The following is a 14,618-nucleotide window of genomic DNA, read 5'->3' on the forward strand; positions in this document are numbered from 1 at the left end:
GACGCTCTGTTGTTATCTTTTGTACCCTTTTATTTTTGGCACAAGTTCGCCACATTAAACGTTTATTTATTCCTGTTTATTTCTTGTTTATTAGTCACCACACGTGACAATATAATGCTGCCTCACCGTCAACTACAAGGTAACAACATCAAAAACACTAGTATGGTCCTTCAGGTTTTCGGCAACTGTATCGTCCGAAGAAGCTCCTGGATTTCATCAACGATTCTATCTTTGCTGGCGCCGGAACACGCGCCGACACTTCGAAGCTTCGGAAGCTTGCGGGCAACAGAGGTCGCAAGGCACTGCCGTACGCTATAATCACGTAGGTCACAAGAATGACACTTGAACAGATTGTTTGTGGTCCGGCAGTACTCAGCCATTTGGTATTAGCACTGAAGCACTGCACGGGCCCGGGTCAACGCAAAAGGCTGAGCCCGAGCCCGGCCCGGCCCGCGGGCCGGGCTTGGGCGGGCTCGGGCCGGGTAGAACGTATTTTCTCGGGTCCGGGCCGCGCTCGGGCTTGAGCTAAAACGTCTTCGGGCCGCGCCGGCCCGGGCCGGCCCGATACGTGCCTGGACAGTCCTGTGCCGTAAACTCTAAATTGTTGAGAACAAGAAGTTTGCTCATTTATCTTTTAGGTTCATTGGAAACAAAAAAGCCGAAGTCCAAAGTCACTACAGAATCGTTCAAAATAACAAAAAAGGCGTCTTGCAGTTAGAAATCCTTCAAGCGTATAAAAGAAAACGTATGGACAAACAAACAAACAAATAACCTGTCGCTTTATGATTATCTCATCCAGTTGATGTCTTTTAATCGCTTGATGAACGAACCACCGCATCCCTTAAGCAGTTGGCGCTTGGTATGGTTCGAGGTTGCATTCTCTTGAAGTATGCGAGTATTTCGGGGATCTATTTTCGCAGACTCGTCAGATTCGCCGGATGTCCTAATCTCCACAAAGCACGGCTCCACCGCATTGACCACTACTCTCGTCACGGTCGAATTTAACACCTATCTCAATATAGGCATGAAATTATGCCATCTCTGACGTCTCAAGCCGCAGATGCTGTCCCATTCAGCACCCATTATAAGCGGCATACTTGCCCTCTTCGATGTAACTCGACGGGGACGGTTCATTGTGCTCTCTTGGACCGCGCTCGTCGTCCGCCTCTTTCAGGGGTGGCTTCTCTAGGGGTCTTGACACAATCCCCTCATTGACATCGACAAAGCCGCCTTCATGGCGGCTTCTTCTGGGGTTTGCGTTCCGCGTGACAGACGCTGACGTTTCCGTGGACGTGGCCCTTTCCGACTTCAGTATTACGGCGAACTATTTTTTTTTTCGCGGTCAATCGGACAGCGCCTCTCCTTCCGTTTGCTGACTTTTAAAGTTCTCGAGGGAACGAAAGACAAAAAAAAAAAAATAGACCATCTTCAGTTGAAGTTTAGCTCGTGTAGCAAGCAACAAAACAAGACACGAAACACGGCATACATAGGTTGGAATGTGCTCAAGCGTTTCTTGTAATTTATTTTTTTTTACTAAATTTCACCTAAAGATGGCGTTGGTTGACACTGTAGCGAGTTATTTTTTATGAAAACTCACTATTGCCTGGCCTCGGTGACCTCCCCATTTTGCCCCCCTTCTCGTCGCAAAGATTTTTTTCATTCCTTTTTTTTATTAAACGCTTTCTGTTTTTTTTTTTTTTTTTACTTGTTGAAATTATTAGTTCTAGAACGAGCAAATCAAAACTCTCAGAGTTAACACCTACTCAAGGGAACAAAATCTCCTGAAACACGAATTATATTTCTCGCTTTAAACTTAGTGCAACTGTTTTCAATGCAATTGAAACAAAGAAGTGATTCAAACCGAGTACAAAGTAATACCAAATAAATAAATAAAAATCGTGAAGTTTTTTATTGGCAGGTGACGATTTCTTAAGATATTTAGATCTCTCAGGGCCAAGACACTTAGGGAAAAGTCGGCTCCAACAACGAGGGAAGAATCCGTCGTTGTTGGAGAAGACGTTATTGGAGCCGATATTGTTGGAGGCGACAACCACTAAAAAATACTCATAGGAGGATTCTGTTCTAGTGGTTCTTGTCGTGTAAAGCCTGGGTATCGGAGTCTTGGTGTCTTCCCACTGGAGCAGTACAAGACAACACTTCTCCCAGACGAGCCACGTATACTTTGTTGGCAAATCAGTGACGCTTAAGCATTACCCAGTGACCGCAAGGGAGAGGGCTTGTGAGCAAGCGCTTCTGCAAGATACTTGCGGTGGTATTTACCGGAAAGTTTATTTCGCTTTGTAAACAAAGATTGGTGTTTTCCGTGCTAGCACCATAAAACAGACGAACGGTAAAAAAGGAATTTGACCCTCCATATTATCGAATAATTATTATGATAGGTTTGAAGCGTTAAAAATTAAGATTTACACACTTGACAATCTTAGGAACTTTCCTACAAAACAAAAAACGGCGTCTGTACCGACCTAGTTCCACTTTTACTTTTTTTTCTTTACTAATTTAAGGAAAGTCCTGACTAGGCTCACATTTATGAACGGATTTACCTTAACGCCAATAGAAGTAGCAGCAAGAAACCTATGTGAGATAAAGACGCAAAAACGTAGAAGACAACTCTAGCTCATGATCAAAGTCGAGCATAATAAGCTCCATTTTGCGCGCCAAATTATATAATCCAAAAAGTTCCCAGTTGCGTCCCATGAGTTCTATATTCTCGCTTTCCATATACCTGACAAAAGTGGGAAACAGAAAAGAAACTTCGTCCCGATTCCTTTCGAACTTTTTGTTACTTCGTCCTAGATTCAGCTTCTGTTTCTTCTATCTCTATAATGTAGTTTCAAGTTCTTCCTTAACTTCAAGGAGGGGCAGCGTGATAACGGTATAAAGCAGTTGGGAAAAAAAAAGATCGTTCAATTTTACTTTTCTTTTTTACTCAAATATTTGCTGGCAGCCGAGATGGGCTGAGACAGAGTGTTTTTCTTATCCTTTTTATCTTCAAAATTGTCGAAACTTTCTATTGTCCGCTTTTAATAGTTTGTATGCTCCTATTTATTATAGGTTGAGTCAAAGTTATTACGAAGACGATCGTTTATATACAAGTCAGAGATAGGACCAACATATTCTAACGGTTGCAAGCAAAATTATGATGGTGTCAATCGACCCATTCTTTTTGTTTCTTGACGCTACAGACATACTTTGTTGCCTATAAGACGCAAAAATAGCCGCGGAAACAAATTAGAATAATATGAAATAAAGATGCGGATTTTACACTTGGGTGGAGTTGACTCATTTGATACATTAATTGTAAGATGCAAAACATTGGAACCGTATTTTTCTTTATTAAGCGCGTTTATTTACGACTGTAAAAAGGTCTATGATGACTGAAGTTTACCACGCAAAAGAAGCTGAGCTGAAATATTCAAGGCGTCGAACTCAAATTTTGTCTGCTAATAAGGGTGACAAAAATATAAAATAAAAATATAACGTGTTTTTGCAAACCGTTCGATGGACGAAAAATTCAGTCCTCCTAGGTCTGTGCAGTGTGGTCTTGTGTTTTTGCTGTCATCGACAGGTTTTTGTTCTTGCGTGTGAGAATGCAAGTTTCTATGTGCCTTTTTTGTTTTTGTGCACACGTTCGTATACCGCACTTTGCAATGTATAAGTCGCGTTTTTGTTTTCGTATTGTTTTTTTCTAGAAAATTTAATTTGGTGCGTTTTATGCACGTTGCACCTTATAAGTGTTTATGGAGGTTAAATACGCAAATTCTCCGTGGTCGTCACATTTCCCATTATATTCTTCGACTAGAATGTTGAAGCTGCCCCCGGCTTGAGCATAACATGGCTACCAGAACACACATATGCGAACTTCCGAATGCAGTTTTGCCGCGCAGATTGTACACATATATAAGAGCGACTGATAAGACTGTGCGACTATACATTAGATTTCTTTTTAAACACAAGTCTGTGGTGGCAGCGACCTATACAACAGTGTGACTCAAATAGACCAAAAAATACGGCACCTCTGTGTTTCTGTGCATGCAGGGGGTAGTGTCCAAGGGTGTACCTGTACAGGTTCATCTGTTCAAACGTTCTTCGCATAGAGACTATGGCCAAGTTCTTCATAACCAGGCAACGTTTCACTCACTTCCTGCTAAAAGGATCACACACAAAAAAATAATAAACTCTCTGTACGAACTGTACCTCAATAGTTCACCATAAACAATTACGATCTTTTCTGAAATTTCGGAAAGGTATGACTACCCCCGCTGACAGACTGAGGAGTTCAGGGAGGAGCTACCGTCGTCCCGTCTCTAGTGCGAACTTCGTACCTTCGACGACGCTCTGGTGTTTCGAGCTCGTCGAGTGGGAAAGCGCAGGCAAAGCACGACGGAAGGCACTGAGCTCGTGCTGGAGGACGCTGCAGTCGAAATAGACGCCAAGCCGTTTTCACTCTGTCAGTGTCTATAGGTGATACACAGTTCCAGAAATAATATGGGGACGAATGATGTATTTGAATATTTTTGGTCTGATGAAACATGTTCTCTAACCTGTGTCTATGATGCGCGAGTCCCACTAGGGCGACAAAACAGAAACAGCCGAAGTCGACAAGCATCATACATTTACCAGGACTGAAAGACTTAAAAGTCTGCCAAAAGTACCATCGCCTACATGCAACACGCGTTTGAGGCTTGTCGGTGTCGGGCATTTTTGTTTGCCAGCTTAGTGAGACTTGCGACTAAGCGTTTGGTAACTGCTTTCAAAAAAGTTTTCACCGTGCTTTTTTTGTATGTGTGTGCATTTTCCAGGTCCGGGCTCTGGTTCGCTGCCGGTGCAGGCAGAGGCTACTTTTTGGGAAGCGCCTCGCACGGAGCGAAACTTCAGAGAGAGCCTGGGCTCGGGTCTGGGCACGTCTTCAAGCTCGGGCCTGGTGCCGGGACCGGGACCGGCGACCCCCATTCACAAAGAAATGCCAGCAGAAGAAAGAGTCGTGTTCTGGTCGTCTTCGACAGGCGTGGGTGGCGAGCCCCCGTCGCGGCCCAGCGCCCACTGGGACGACCCCCACTTCAGGCCCCGCTTCGACAACAGCACCGAAAGGAACGTGACAGCCCAGTTGGGGAAGTCGGCCTTCCTGCGTTGCAGGATCACGCAGCTCGGAGACAGGACGGTGAGTTGGCTCCGGAGCTAAAGCTTCTTTGCGTGCTATGCGGGGAGAAAGTGAGGGAGAGGAGGTGATGAGAGCACGCGGGGACGTCAGAGAACCGAGCTCTGATTGGAAGGAGAATCGGTATATTTAAAGAGGTACTGCAAGAAAAAACCTGCTCTTTTTTCTAAATGGCACAGGATGGGACACGTCATTTTTGAGCGCTGCTCTTAGGCGTCCGTTTCCGCGTTTCGCGGTGTCGCAGTTGGTGTCGGCGTCAGAGCCGCCGTAGGCGTAAATGCCCCGCCAAATTTTGCGGGAAACTGAATTGGTGTTGAGGTCACGTGACGTTAATTTCCTCGCTAAATTTAGCGGCCCGATTCTCGTTAAATTTAGAGGAAAATTTAGCGAGGAAATTTAACGGGATAAGAATTGGAGGAGGAAAGGAGGAGGAGTAGGAGGAGGAAGAGGAGCAGGGTATAAGGACGAGGGAAGAGGAGGAGGGGAAAGCACGGAGGAGGAGATGGGGCATACCCTCTCCACCGTGCCCTCCCACCCTCCTCCTCAAGAACTGCACTCTAATTTCGCATTACAGAGAATCGTAAACCTCTAATATTTTTCAAAACATTTTTCTATGAAAAGATATTTTGTTTACGTAATATTTACGTTGTTAGGCGCTTTAGTTGGAAGTCACAATCCGCTCTAAGTGCCGTCCACAGTTCAGTGGTCCCGCTCATTACTACAGGACTGGCTTGGCTGCTCGACTGAAAAGGCCACAAGCGTGGAGTTGCCTTTCGCGTCATTTAGTGCGTCCAGTCGGGAGGTCTAACGCCGCCTGCTAGTCGTGCGAGCAGACGAGCCGCAGCCTCCGGCATCGTCTGGTATTTCATGGCCGCCTATCGTCATCTGGATTGCCGTAAACAGCCTCCGTCCGTCTGCTATTCGTCCGTCAAAAATTTTCTGCAACTCTTAGAAGGCGCGTCCATGAAAGCGGCATTCTAGCGTTTTATCGTGCACGAGCCACGATCCAATACAACCTACTTTCACCGCCTATCGATGTGCGTGAAAAGCGACCTAGAAAACTAAAAAGATCCAAAAATAAATATTCAGTCTTTCTAACTTTACTGTTCGCGTTCTTTTTTTTTTTTCTTTTTTTTTACGTAGCCTTTGCAAGCAAGGTAGGTGAGCGTCATGAAGGGCAAATAAAACGCGACATAAAAATCTTCGTTTTGGTAGGCTAGATGCACTTCGCAAAAATTGAAAGCTTGCCTTTGAAGGCGCGATGATGGAGAAATACCTAGACAAACTTGACGCGAACTGAACGCCCGATTCTTTCCGACCAAATTGCTCGCAAATTCTTATTTGTGCAGGTATCTTCTCGGTATTGAAACCACAGTGCAACCACGACGGTTGAACAATTCACAGAGCAGCGGGACCGCTTTTTTGGAAGCCAACAACTTTATTCAGCATCAAAACGGGCAAAGAAAAATATCAAGCGAGATCACTTAAAATAGTTGATCCGGGACGCTAGGCTATGGCACCTGGAGCGCGTCTACGATTGGTGTGTAGCGTCCTAAGCTGCCCATACATCAAAAGTGTTCCCGAATAAGCAACAAATGACGTCACAGAAGCCGAAGTGCCATGCTGTTGCATGTCGCGATTCTGCCGGTTGGTCGTAGAAATGCTAACGAGAAGCTGTGAGTAGCCCGAGTGAACGCGAGTAACGCTGTCGTCACAGCGTCCCAACCTCTGGCTTCCGGAGCTTCCGTGGAGAGCCACACTGGAGAGCGGCCTGCAGCAGAATAGACGTCTGCAATGCACACCACAGCTGTAGGGACGCCACTGGGATCGCGACAAACGACAGCATGGCACTTCTATGACGTCATCAGACGTAACTTAAGGCTACTTTTTCTTACGAGGTGAACACACCAGTCGGAGAAGCGTTCCAGGCGCCTTAGCTAGGCTTAGGCCAGTCCCGCTTCGAGAAAAAGCTTTTGAACAGAGATTCCGAAGGCACGTACTTCCGACACTTGTTTGCAGCAAACGTTGTCGGTTGATTCGGTCTTCCTCTAAACAGATACGTGAACGCAAAACCACTCGTACTCATCAAAGTTAACGAACTCGACGAGCTTCGGCCGTTCAGCACTCCACAAACGCCGGCAGTCATATTAGTTAACGCGTCAAACTAAAGCGCGTAAAGCAATCTCGTAATATCTTTGAAAATCATTATGATTCTATCTTGATTATTTGCTTCTCAAGCATAACATGATAGTGGATTGCAAGCACGGGGCTGGGCTTTGCGGTCTGTGACCCCCATCCACACACACTAATATATATTGTAGTAGGCTGAATCACATATCGCGAGCCCGCCGGCGGCATCACCGGCGCCACCACCGGCGGCCATTACTTGACAGCAGGCAATACACGAAAGTCTTTGGGAGGAACACACAAATGTAGGGGTATGGAAGCTTGTATGCTAAGCTTGAAGTCGAGTAAAGTATGATGTGATGCGGATCATTATATCGGTTATTTTGAGGTGAATCGGTATTTGTCAAGCGTTCGAATGCCAATTACAAAAATCAAACGTGCCGGAGAATCTACGGCTGAGTGGCAAGGTTGCTCTCTGAGTGAAATAAACAAAGAAACTTGCCGCCAATAAGACCGTCCTCGAGGAAGCCCAGAAGTTTATGAATGTAGAAAAAATTCCATATTTACAGCGGATTTTCGGGGGTGCGCGAATTCCGCGTAGCAATGCCCTGAAGCTTGTCATCTGCTAAACCCAACTTGTCGAAATCACCAGCGATTCCGCGGTAACTCTAGATAACTCTCGTCTTATTGAGCTACACTACATTTCTCACCCAGCCGAAGTCCCTCTCAACCACAAAACATTTATTTATAAGAACTCTGAGTGCTGCCAGTATTAATGTTTGTAGACATGCTGTTTGACAGGCTTCCCGAAAAGCAGCTAGAAACTTTCACTGATGACAAACACTTAGAAACGGGGGAGACGACACTTTTTCTCGTTTCTCCCATCGAGTCCCACGAATCTGGTGGTGTCAATCAATGGCCGCCGGTAGCGACAGTCGGCCCCAGCTGCAGAGGTCGCGGTCCACGGTCCAGCCTACTGCAACAGAAATCAGTGCCACCCCCCGCCCTTTCTGCGCCTCAATGGCGTCTAACAGCATAAATATTGCGCGGGAAAATGTTCCTTTCTTCGTGAAAACTTAATTTTATATTTTACGCGTCCCAATTAACTATCCCCTTTTAAAAAAGGCTTTATACCCTTGCGGTCTCGCTGCAAAGGCTAGCTGTCTCCATCTCTACTGATAGTTCGAAGGGATTCGAACACGTTTGAACGCGAGGAGCTGCGTAAGGAGTAGATGACGCTGTGATTCGCTCTGATTGGAGGGAGACTATGGGTAGAGATAAACCCGGCTAGTCTTTGACTCTAGCTTGTAAAGCCACAGTCCCTCTGCTCGTGCATCATGTAAAAAAAACACGCCGTTCACTGAATAGATGACGATAGACTTATTTGAGGACACGTCTCAACCATATATATTCCAGGCATAGTTGTAAGGTGAGAACATTTCCGCAGGCAGTTTCTGCACGGCCGATGCGGCAGGACTGTTCCGTCCCCAACTTTCTTGGATATCCTTTTCTCGGCGCTTCTCTGTTAAATGCACCAAAACGAGAATTTAAACTGAACAACAGAAGACATGAGAATCTGACTCGAAAATATTTTAGATGACAGTCGTGAAATATCAGTACTGTCATATACCGAGAGATAGCGCACCTAAAACCAAGAGAAATCTAAATGAAAATAAAGACTCGGCTCACTTCCCGCGTGCGATCGAGAAAAAGTTGGAAATAGGCTATTTTAAGGTCATGTCTCTTTTTCAAACTTGTCGCGGCGAGCTCTCAGCGTTTGCAAAACGCTGAGACCGCCTAGCTATACGACGGAGTCCCCAATAATCCCAAAAACTCCTCCAAAGCCTTTTTTGATGAGCCTTTACCGACGCCCCAGATCTGTGCCTGAACGGTGTTTCTGAAATTATATCGGCATACGCAGTGAGGAAGAAAGGAAACATATAACAAATATTATGGTCATTAGCAACCGCCAAATGCGTTTGGAATTATTTAGTATATTTGGCGCACTGCATTGGGGTTCACGGCGTTTACATGCTGTCCGCCAAAGTGTGCGACATTCTTCACGTAAGTGCTCGACTGTTGTTTTCTTCATAACGGTTTGTATGTGTGAATGTGCGTATATGATTGCAGGATAACTTCAAGCGACATTGAATTAGTTCAATCCAAACATGTAGTGACTTCACTTCGTACGGTGCTGCGGGTCAGTACAGCTGTAAAGGGATAAGAAGTGTTAGATTTTAGCTTTTCCACTGCGCCTCCCAGTTTTACCTTGCGTACTCGGGCGTAATAAAAAAACAAAAAAAAAAAGAACAGTAATTGCAAAAACGTAAAATTGTCAATGGACGCATAAAACAAGTAACAAACTTGCTGACCAGCAACACTAATGTAAATTTGTGAGCTCGGTGTAGGCAAACCTTTTGGTTGTAACAGCGTGTTGACTCGTACATAATCAAGCTTCGCAGCGTTAAGATTCCTCATCACTGGTTCGTGCACGTACATCGAAACGCTAACAGGAAGGCTCTAGTACAAAAAGACACCAGGAATATGTCAAAACAAGCTTTACACGTGGATCGGGCTTGTGCTCAAACTTCGTGTTTTGGCCATTTAGGTTAGTTTGGAGACGCAAAACGTTGCACTCGGGACCAGCAAACATGAAATAACGGCTGGTTATAATCCACGCTCTGTGCATGATTTCTTTTCTACGTGTCGATCGAAACCGAAACCATGCCGTTCTCCTTTCTGGCCGACTAATTCTCAGAGTACAACGCGCGCAGTGTTGCTCGCAGGGATTTCTGGAAGTAGTCTATTGACCACGCGAGCGGCGCTTAGCAGCCGATAAAAGGCCGTCGTACCGTATATGCGCGGGAGCTCTCGGGATCGAGGCGCGAGCGATAGCGGTCAATAAATGACTTCGCGTTGTTGAAACAGTGCGTTGTGTCATTCCCCGAGACGGGTAGCAGCAAGAGAATTTCTACTAGTTCGAGCCATATACCGTTTACCCAACGAAGATAAGAAGAGCTCCCTAGAACGCAAAATCAACGTTTTCCGCCGCAGATCAAAGGAATTTTCCCTGGTTTGTAAGATTTAGGTAAAACTGAGTTCGCGAATAAATGCGATTTGGCAACTTGTTTGACGTTTCATAGAAGCTGTGAGACGAATGTTTCGTATTATTATTAACTATTCGAGGTTACAACTATCCGCTTCGGTGGTGAAGCAGTTTATATTGTGCGAAAGCGAGAATAGGACAAGTTAGACCAAAACAGTGCCCGAACCCTTAAAACTCCCGGAAATTATAAAGTTTATGTTTTCTTTTTTTAAATAAACTACACTGTTACCACAAGAATTCTAGAAGGTTTTCATTTTTTAAAGTTTTTTCTACCAGCTTCTTATCGTGGTTTACAGATTCATACATTAATTTAAGTCTACCATATTTCACGCATCTTGGCTATCTCTATACGAATATGCCAAGTTTAAGTGGTAAAAAGCAAGACTTTCGTTTGGTAAACCTGGCCTAACAAGAATATTGTTGCTCGGATTTCACAGGAGGATGTTAAGGGTAGTTAGGGCATTGCTCAGTTAAGTTGTACAGAAGAAAATATTAAAAAACAATTATGGAATTACGAAATATAAGGCGTGGGTCTAGACTTTCATGACAGAGCAGTTTATGCGAACAAAGTCGAGATCAGAAACTTTATTTCAAGCATAAGTATTATAAAACGCACAATCCGCTCTAAGCGAAATTCCCGAGTGCTTCTGACCGCTCCTCACCTTGCATATCCGCACGCCTTCTTCCAATTTCCTGCTGTATTTCTTTTGTTTCGACATATTCAAATGCTCTTCAACTCACATCCTATATCCCTACATAGTTTTTGAATACCAAAATAGCAATAGCATTCAAGTAAAGCTCATACAAAAACGCTCTTACTGTCCCGGCGCCATATTCCATGCCACATTCGTTACCAGCGTGCACTCGCGGTTGCATCACAGAGACTGATATCTCGATTTTACAGGTGCGGCTTTTTGAGCCAGAGTTTCTTAGCAGCAGCAGCTGAGAGCTATGGATCTCCGCAACCATCGTCTTTTCCTACTCCCGAGTTCTGACTGCAACGAGAGACGCACAGAAGATGCACTCCACATACTCTTAGCGAGAACGCGTACTTCCATAACGCTACTTCGAACGCTTTGAAAAGTTTCTTTGAGGGGCGGGCTTTTTCCTCCATTTCGTACGGGGAATAACGGAGTCAGAACTACTGCCTGATCCCGCTGCAGCGTTTTTTATAGGGTAAGTAAATCTTGATTCAAGAACACTCAATTCTCCGTTGGCTTTTCGGTGCTCAAGTCGCGGCTGGCGACTAGGGATAGCATACATTTCACGTCTAGTGCCCCGTAACAAAGAGGACCGAACGGGAATACATTTTTACGTATAGACTTCATCTACGTATCTACTTCCTTAATCGTGTAAAGCCTTTTTTTTTTTTTGCATTTTGAGATTTGTGCGAAGAAGAATTTTGGTGGCTGTTTCTGGATGACTTTTAGAGATTTTGGTTGTCTAGCTCTTAGGATTTAAAGCTTGTGGAGCCTCAAGAACTGACAACCGTGTCGCTGGTGTCCACACCCGTTTTAACCCGCGGTCGTCCTGACCGCGCGCTAGCTTCACCGGCCTCACAATCCATCTTTATTCTCTTATTTTCGATAAATCTCCACATCATTCCCCTTCTCGGGGGGGGGGGGGGGGGGGGGGGAGGGAAGGAAGTTCGTTTTCAGGTGGGTTTTGTTGGTCACCTCCCAGGGCAGACGCTGTGATCGTGGAGTTGTTGGCAGGAGGCGTAGTGATGCCGTGTGTCCGGTCACTGCACAGCCTCCGTCGACGATAGTGTTGCGTATGGAGTCGTGGCCGTTGCAAGTGATGCTAGGGTGGCCAAGACAAACGTGCTTCCTTGGTCACGACTCGTCGGTGGGGGGCGGTCGGTGAGGCTTTGGTGATGGGCGGTGGCCGCCCGTTCTCTTCAGAATGAACTATTGTGACGCCGGAATTTCAAAGCTTCTATTTGGACGTTGCGGAACGGTTTAATTTTTTTTCTTGTGAGGGTAAAGTGATTAGTGTGGTGCTTACCTCCGACGCCATGTGACCGCGCTTCCCATGAGGGCGATCGGTAGTACGCGTGAGAGAAGTTCAACCTCAGACATTTCAGACACCGCCTGGTACTTCACGCCATTCGTCAAGAAAATTGGCAACCGATTTCCTATCCGCGTAGCCTGAATATCTCGGCATCTGAACTCAATGTCCCCTTCCGAGGTGTTGGAACTGGGGGTGGTAGCGGAAGGCCTTCTTCCTGCAGAAGCCGCTACATCTCCGCGAGGAACAACGCCATTTGTTCGGGCAGTGGACCCAATGCGGTGAGAGGTGCAAGCGGCACCGGTGGGGAAGGGCCCTCCGCGTGCGACGGAACCTCCAAGTCTGCCTATGGTATATCACAGCCCAGTGGCGAGTCCTCTTCTCTATCACCAGTCGCGACAGCACGAGCTGTGTTTGCTGCATTGGGGCGGCTATGGGATTGCGTAAGCGGGGCGAAGAAGTTGATATTCGAACGGTCACAATAGCAACCTCGGCGATAAGGCAATCCAATGTCCGTATAGACTCGGAGAATGCGAAGGCCAGCCGAACGTACCTGACAGTACCGGAACCTGCGTTCGGATCCCACGTTCGGCGCCAATATGGAGACTCAAGAACTGAGAACAATTTCGCTGGTGTCCACATCCGTTCTGACCTGCGCTCGTCCTGAGAAAACAGTGAGTGCGCAGGCGAGCTGGTGGATGTTGATCATGATGTAGAAAACCCGAGACTGTGGTAAAAACAGGGAAACTTGGTTGAAGAAGAAAGACAGGAGAAAAGGACGTTTTAAACTTAGCGCGCGCGAGGGAACGCTAGCTTCACCGACCTCACAAGCCATCTTTATTCTCTTCCTTTCGATAAATGCCCGCAAGTTTTAGTATTGATTCAAAAAACTCCTAAATATACAACCAGCATATGTGAATAAATAGGTGGATGGACGTAAGTCGCGTGAAATTGAAGTGATGTTGCTCTTTTTTTATTAGTTTCGTAACTGTCAATTTGGGCGACAAATTGTTGAGCTGTTAATATTTATATGGCTAACTGGAAACTAATACTTCATTCACCAGACTCTTGCGATCAGATAGGTCATTGAGTAATTAAACGAAGGAGCGGATATTCCGTAAGCATTTTACACTTGCGAATTTTCTCTCTCATGTCCGACCCTTTTTGTTTACTGTGTGTTACTGCTTTACTGCTTTCGTATGTGAAGATTGTGCCTAATGAAATTGATACCGATAAAAGCAGGTGGTGTATTTTTACAGTACTGATTAGTTCCATCGCCTACTGGCAGGAATAAACACTGGAAGTTATTACCACATGTATCAGTTTGTTTTTATAACATGATTATGGTCCCATTATTTGATTATTCATAATAGCTCACCTTTGCTGGCTTTAGTTTGCGAGGTGTGTTACGCGCATGACTGGTTGTAAATAGACAGAAAGTTCTTTAGCAAACATTTTAAGATATTGTCAACAAATTCTAGGCAGGACGTGTTGTTTAATGACCCAACAGGGCTATGCGGGTGGCAGTATATTCGCGAAAAAATATAACCAGAAGGCAGTTGTCACGGAACGGGAATCATTTTGAGGTATGTATCAAGTCTCACTGACGACCTTACACACTCACAATGCAGTTCAGTCGATGGGACGTCACTGCGGAAAGTGGCGCTCAAAACGCGTCCCTTTCGTGAGTTCGGCCAGGAGACAGTAGGAAGCCTTCATGTGCGCTTTGCTAGGGTGATGCCACCCTTTGTAATACCACTCGCCGACAAACCAGCAGCCATTTTGTTTCTCGAAGATAATCCGTAAGGCTTATAACCCTCCCGGAAACAAGCACCTTATCTCTCAAGTTCGGAGCAGCGTTGTGGAACCCCTTGAATGGGAGGACCGATGGACACAAAGGCCACTTTCCGGCGCACGAGAAAACTTTGAGAGGAACAAAATGGCGGTGGAAGAGGGTGTTGAAGAGGGAAACAGGCAGTTGGCATCACTCTATGCGAAGCGCACATGAAGGCACCCTAGGGGACAGTACCATGCCCCGACATTACAGAAAAAGCGAGCGCGGGGTAGGGTGACGAGAGAGGAGGGAGTCTAGTTTCCTGACACAGCCGGTTAATTAGAGCCACTGCCGTGGGCCACACATCTTCCTAAGATCCCGCGCTAGGCCTTGGTGTCCGTTCTCTCGAAAACGTTGTCTCAGTG

At 45.8% G+C, this 14,618-nt stretch overlaps 1 protein-coding gene across 1 annotated transcript in view; it reads left to right on the forward strand.

The window, feature by feature from the left end:
- Positions 1-4,981: 4,981 nt before the first annotated feature.
- Positions 4,982-14,618, forward strand: part of LOC8038457 (lachesin) — a 34,805-nt gene continuing 25,168 nt past the window's right edge. The window contains exon 1 of the mRNA XM_040221432.1: positions 4,982-5,179. Coding sequence (XP_040077366.1) covers positions 4,982-5,179 — 198 coding nt within the window. The remainder of the gene's footprint in view (positions 5,180-14,618) is intronic.

The sequence above is a fragment of the Ixodes scapularis genome, unplaced genomic scaffold (assembly GCF_016920785.2).
Source record: "Ixodes scapularis isolate PalLabHiFi unplaced genomic scaffold, ASM1692078v2 PGA_scaffold11__112_contigs__length_91849675, whole genome shotgun sequence".
NCBI lineage: Eukaryota > Metazoa > Arthropoda > Arachnida > Ixodida > Ixodidae > Ixodes > Ixodes scapularis.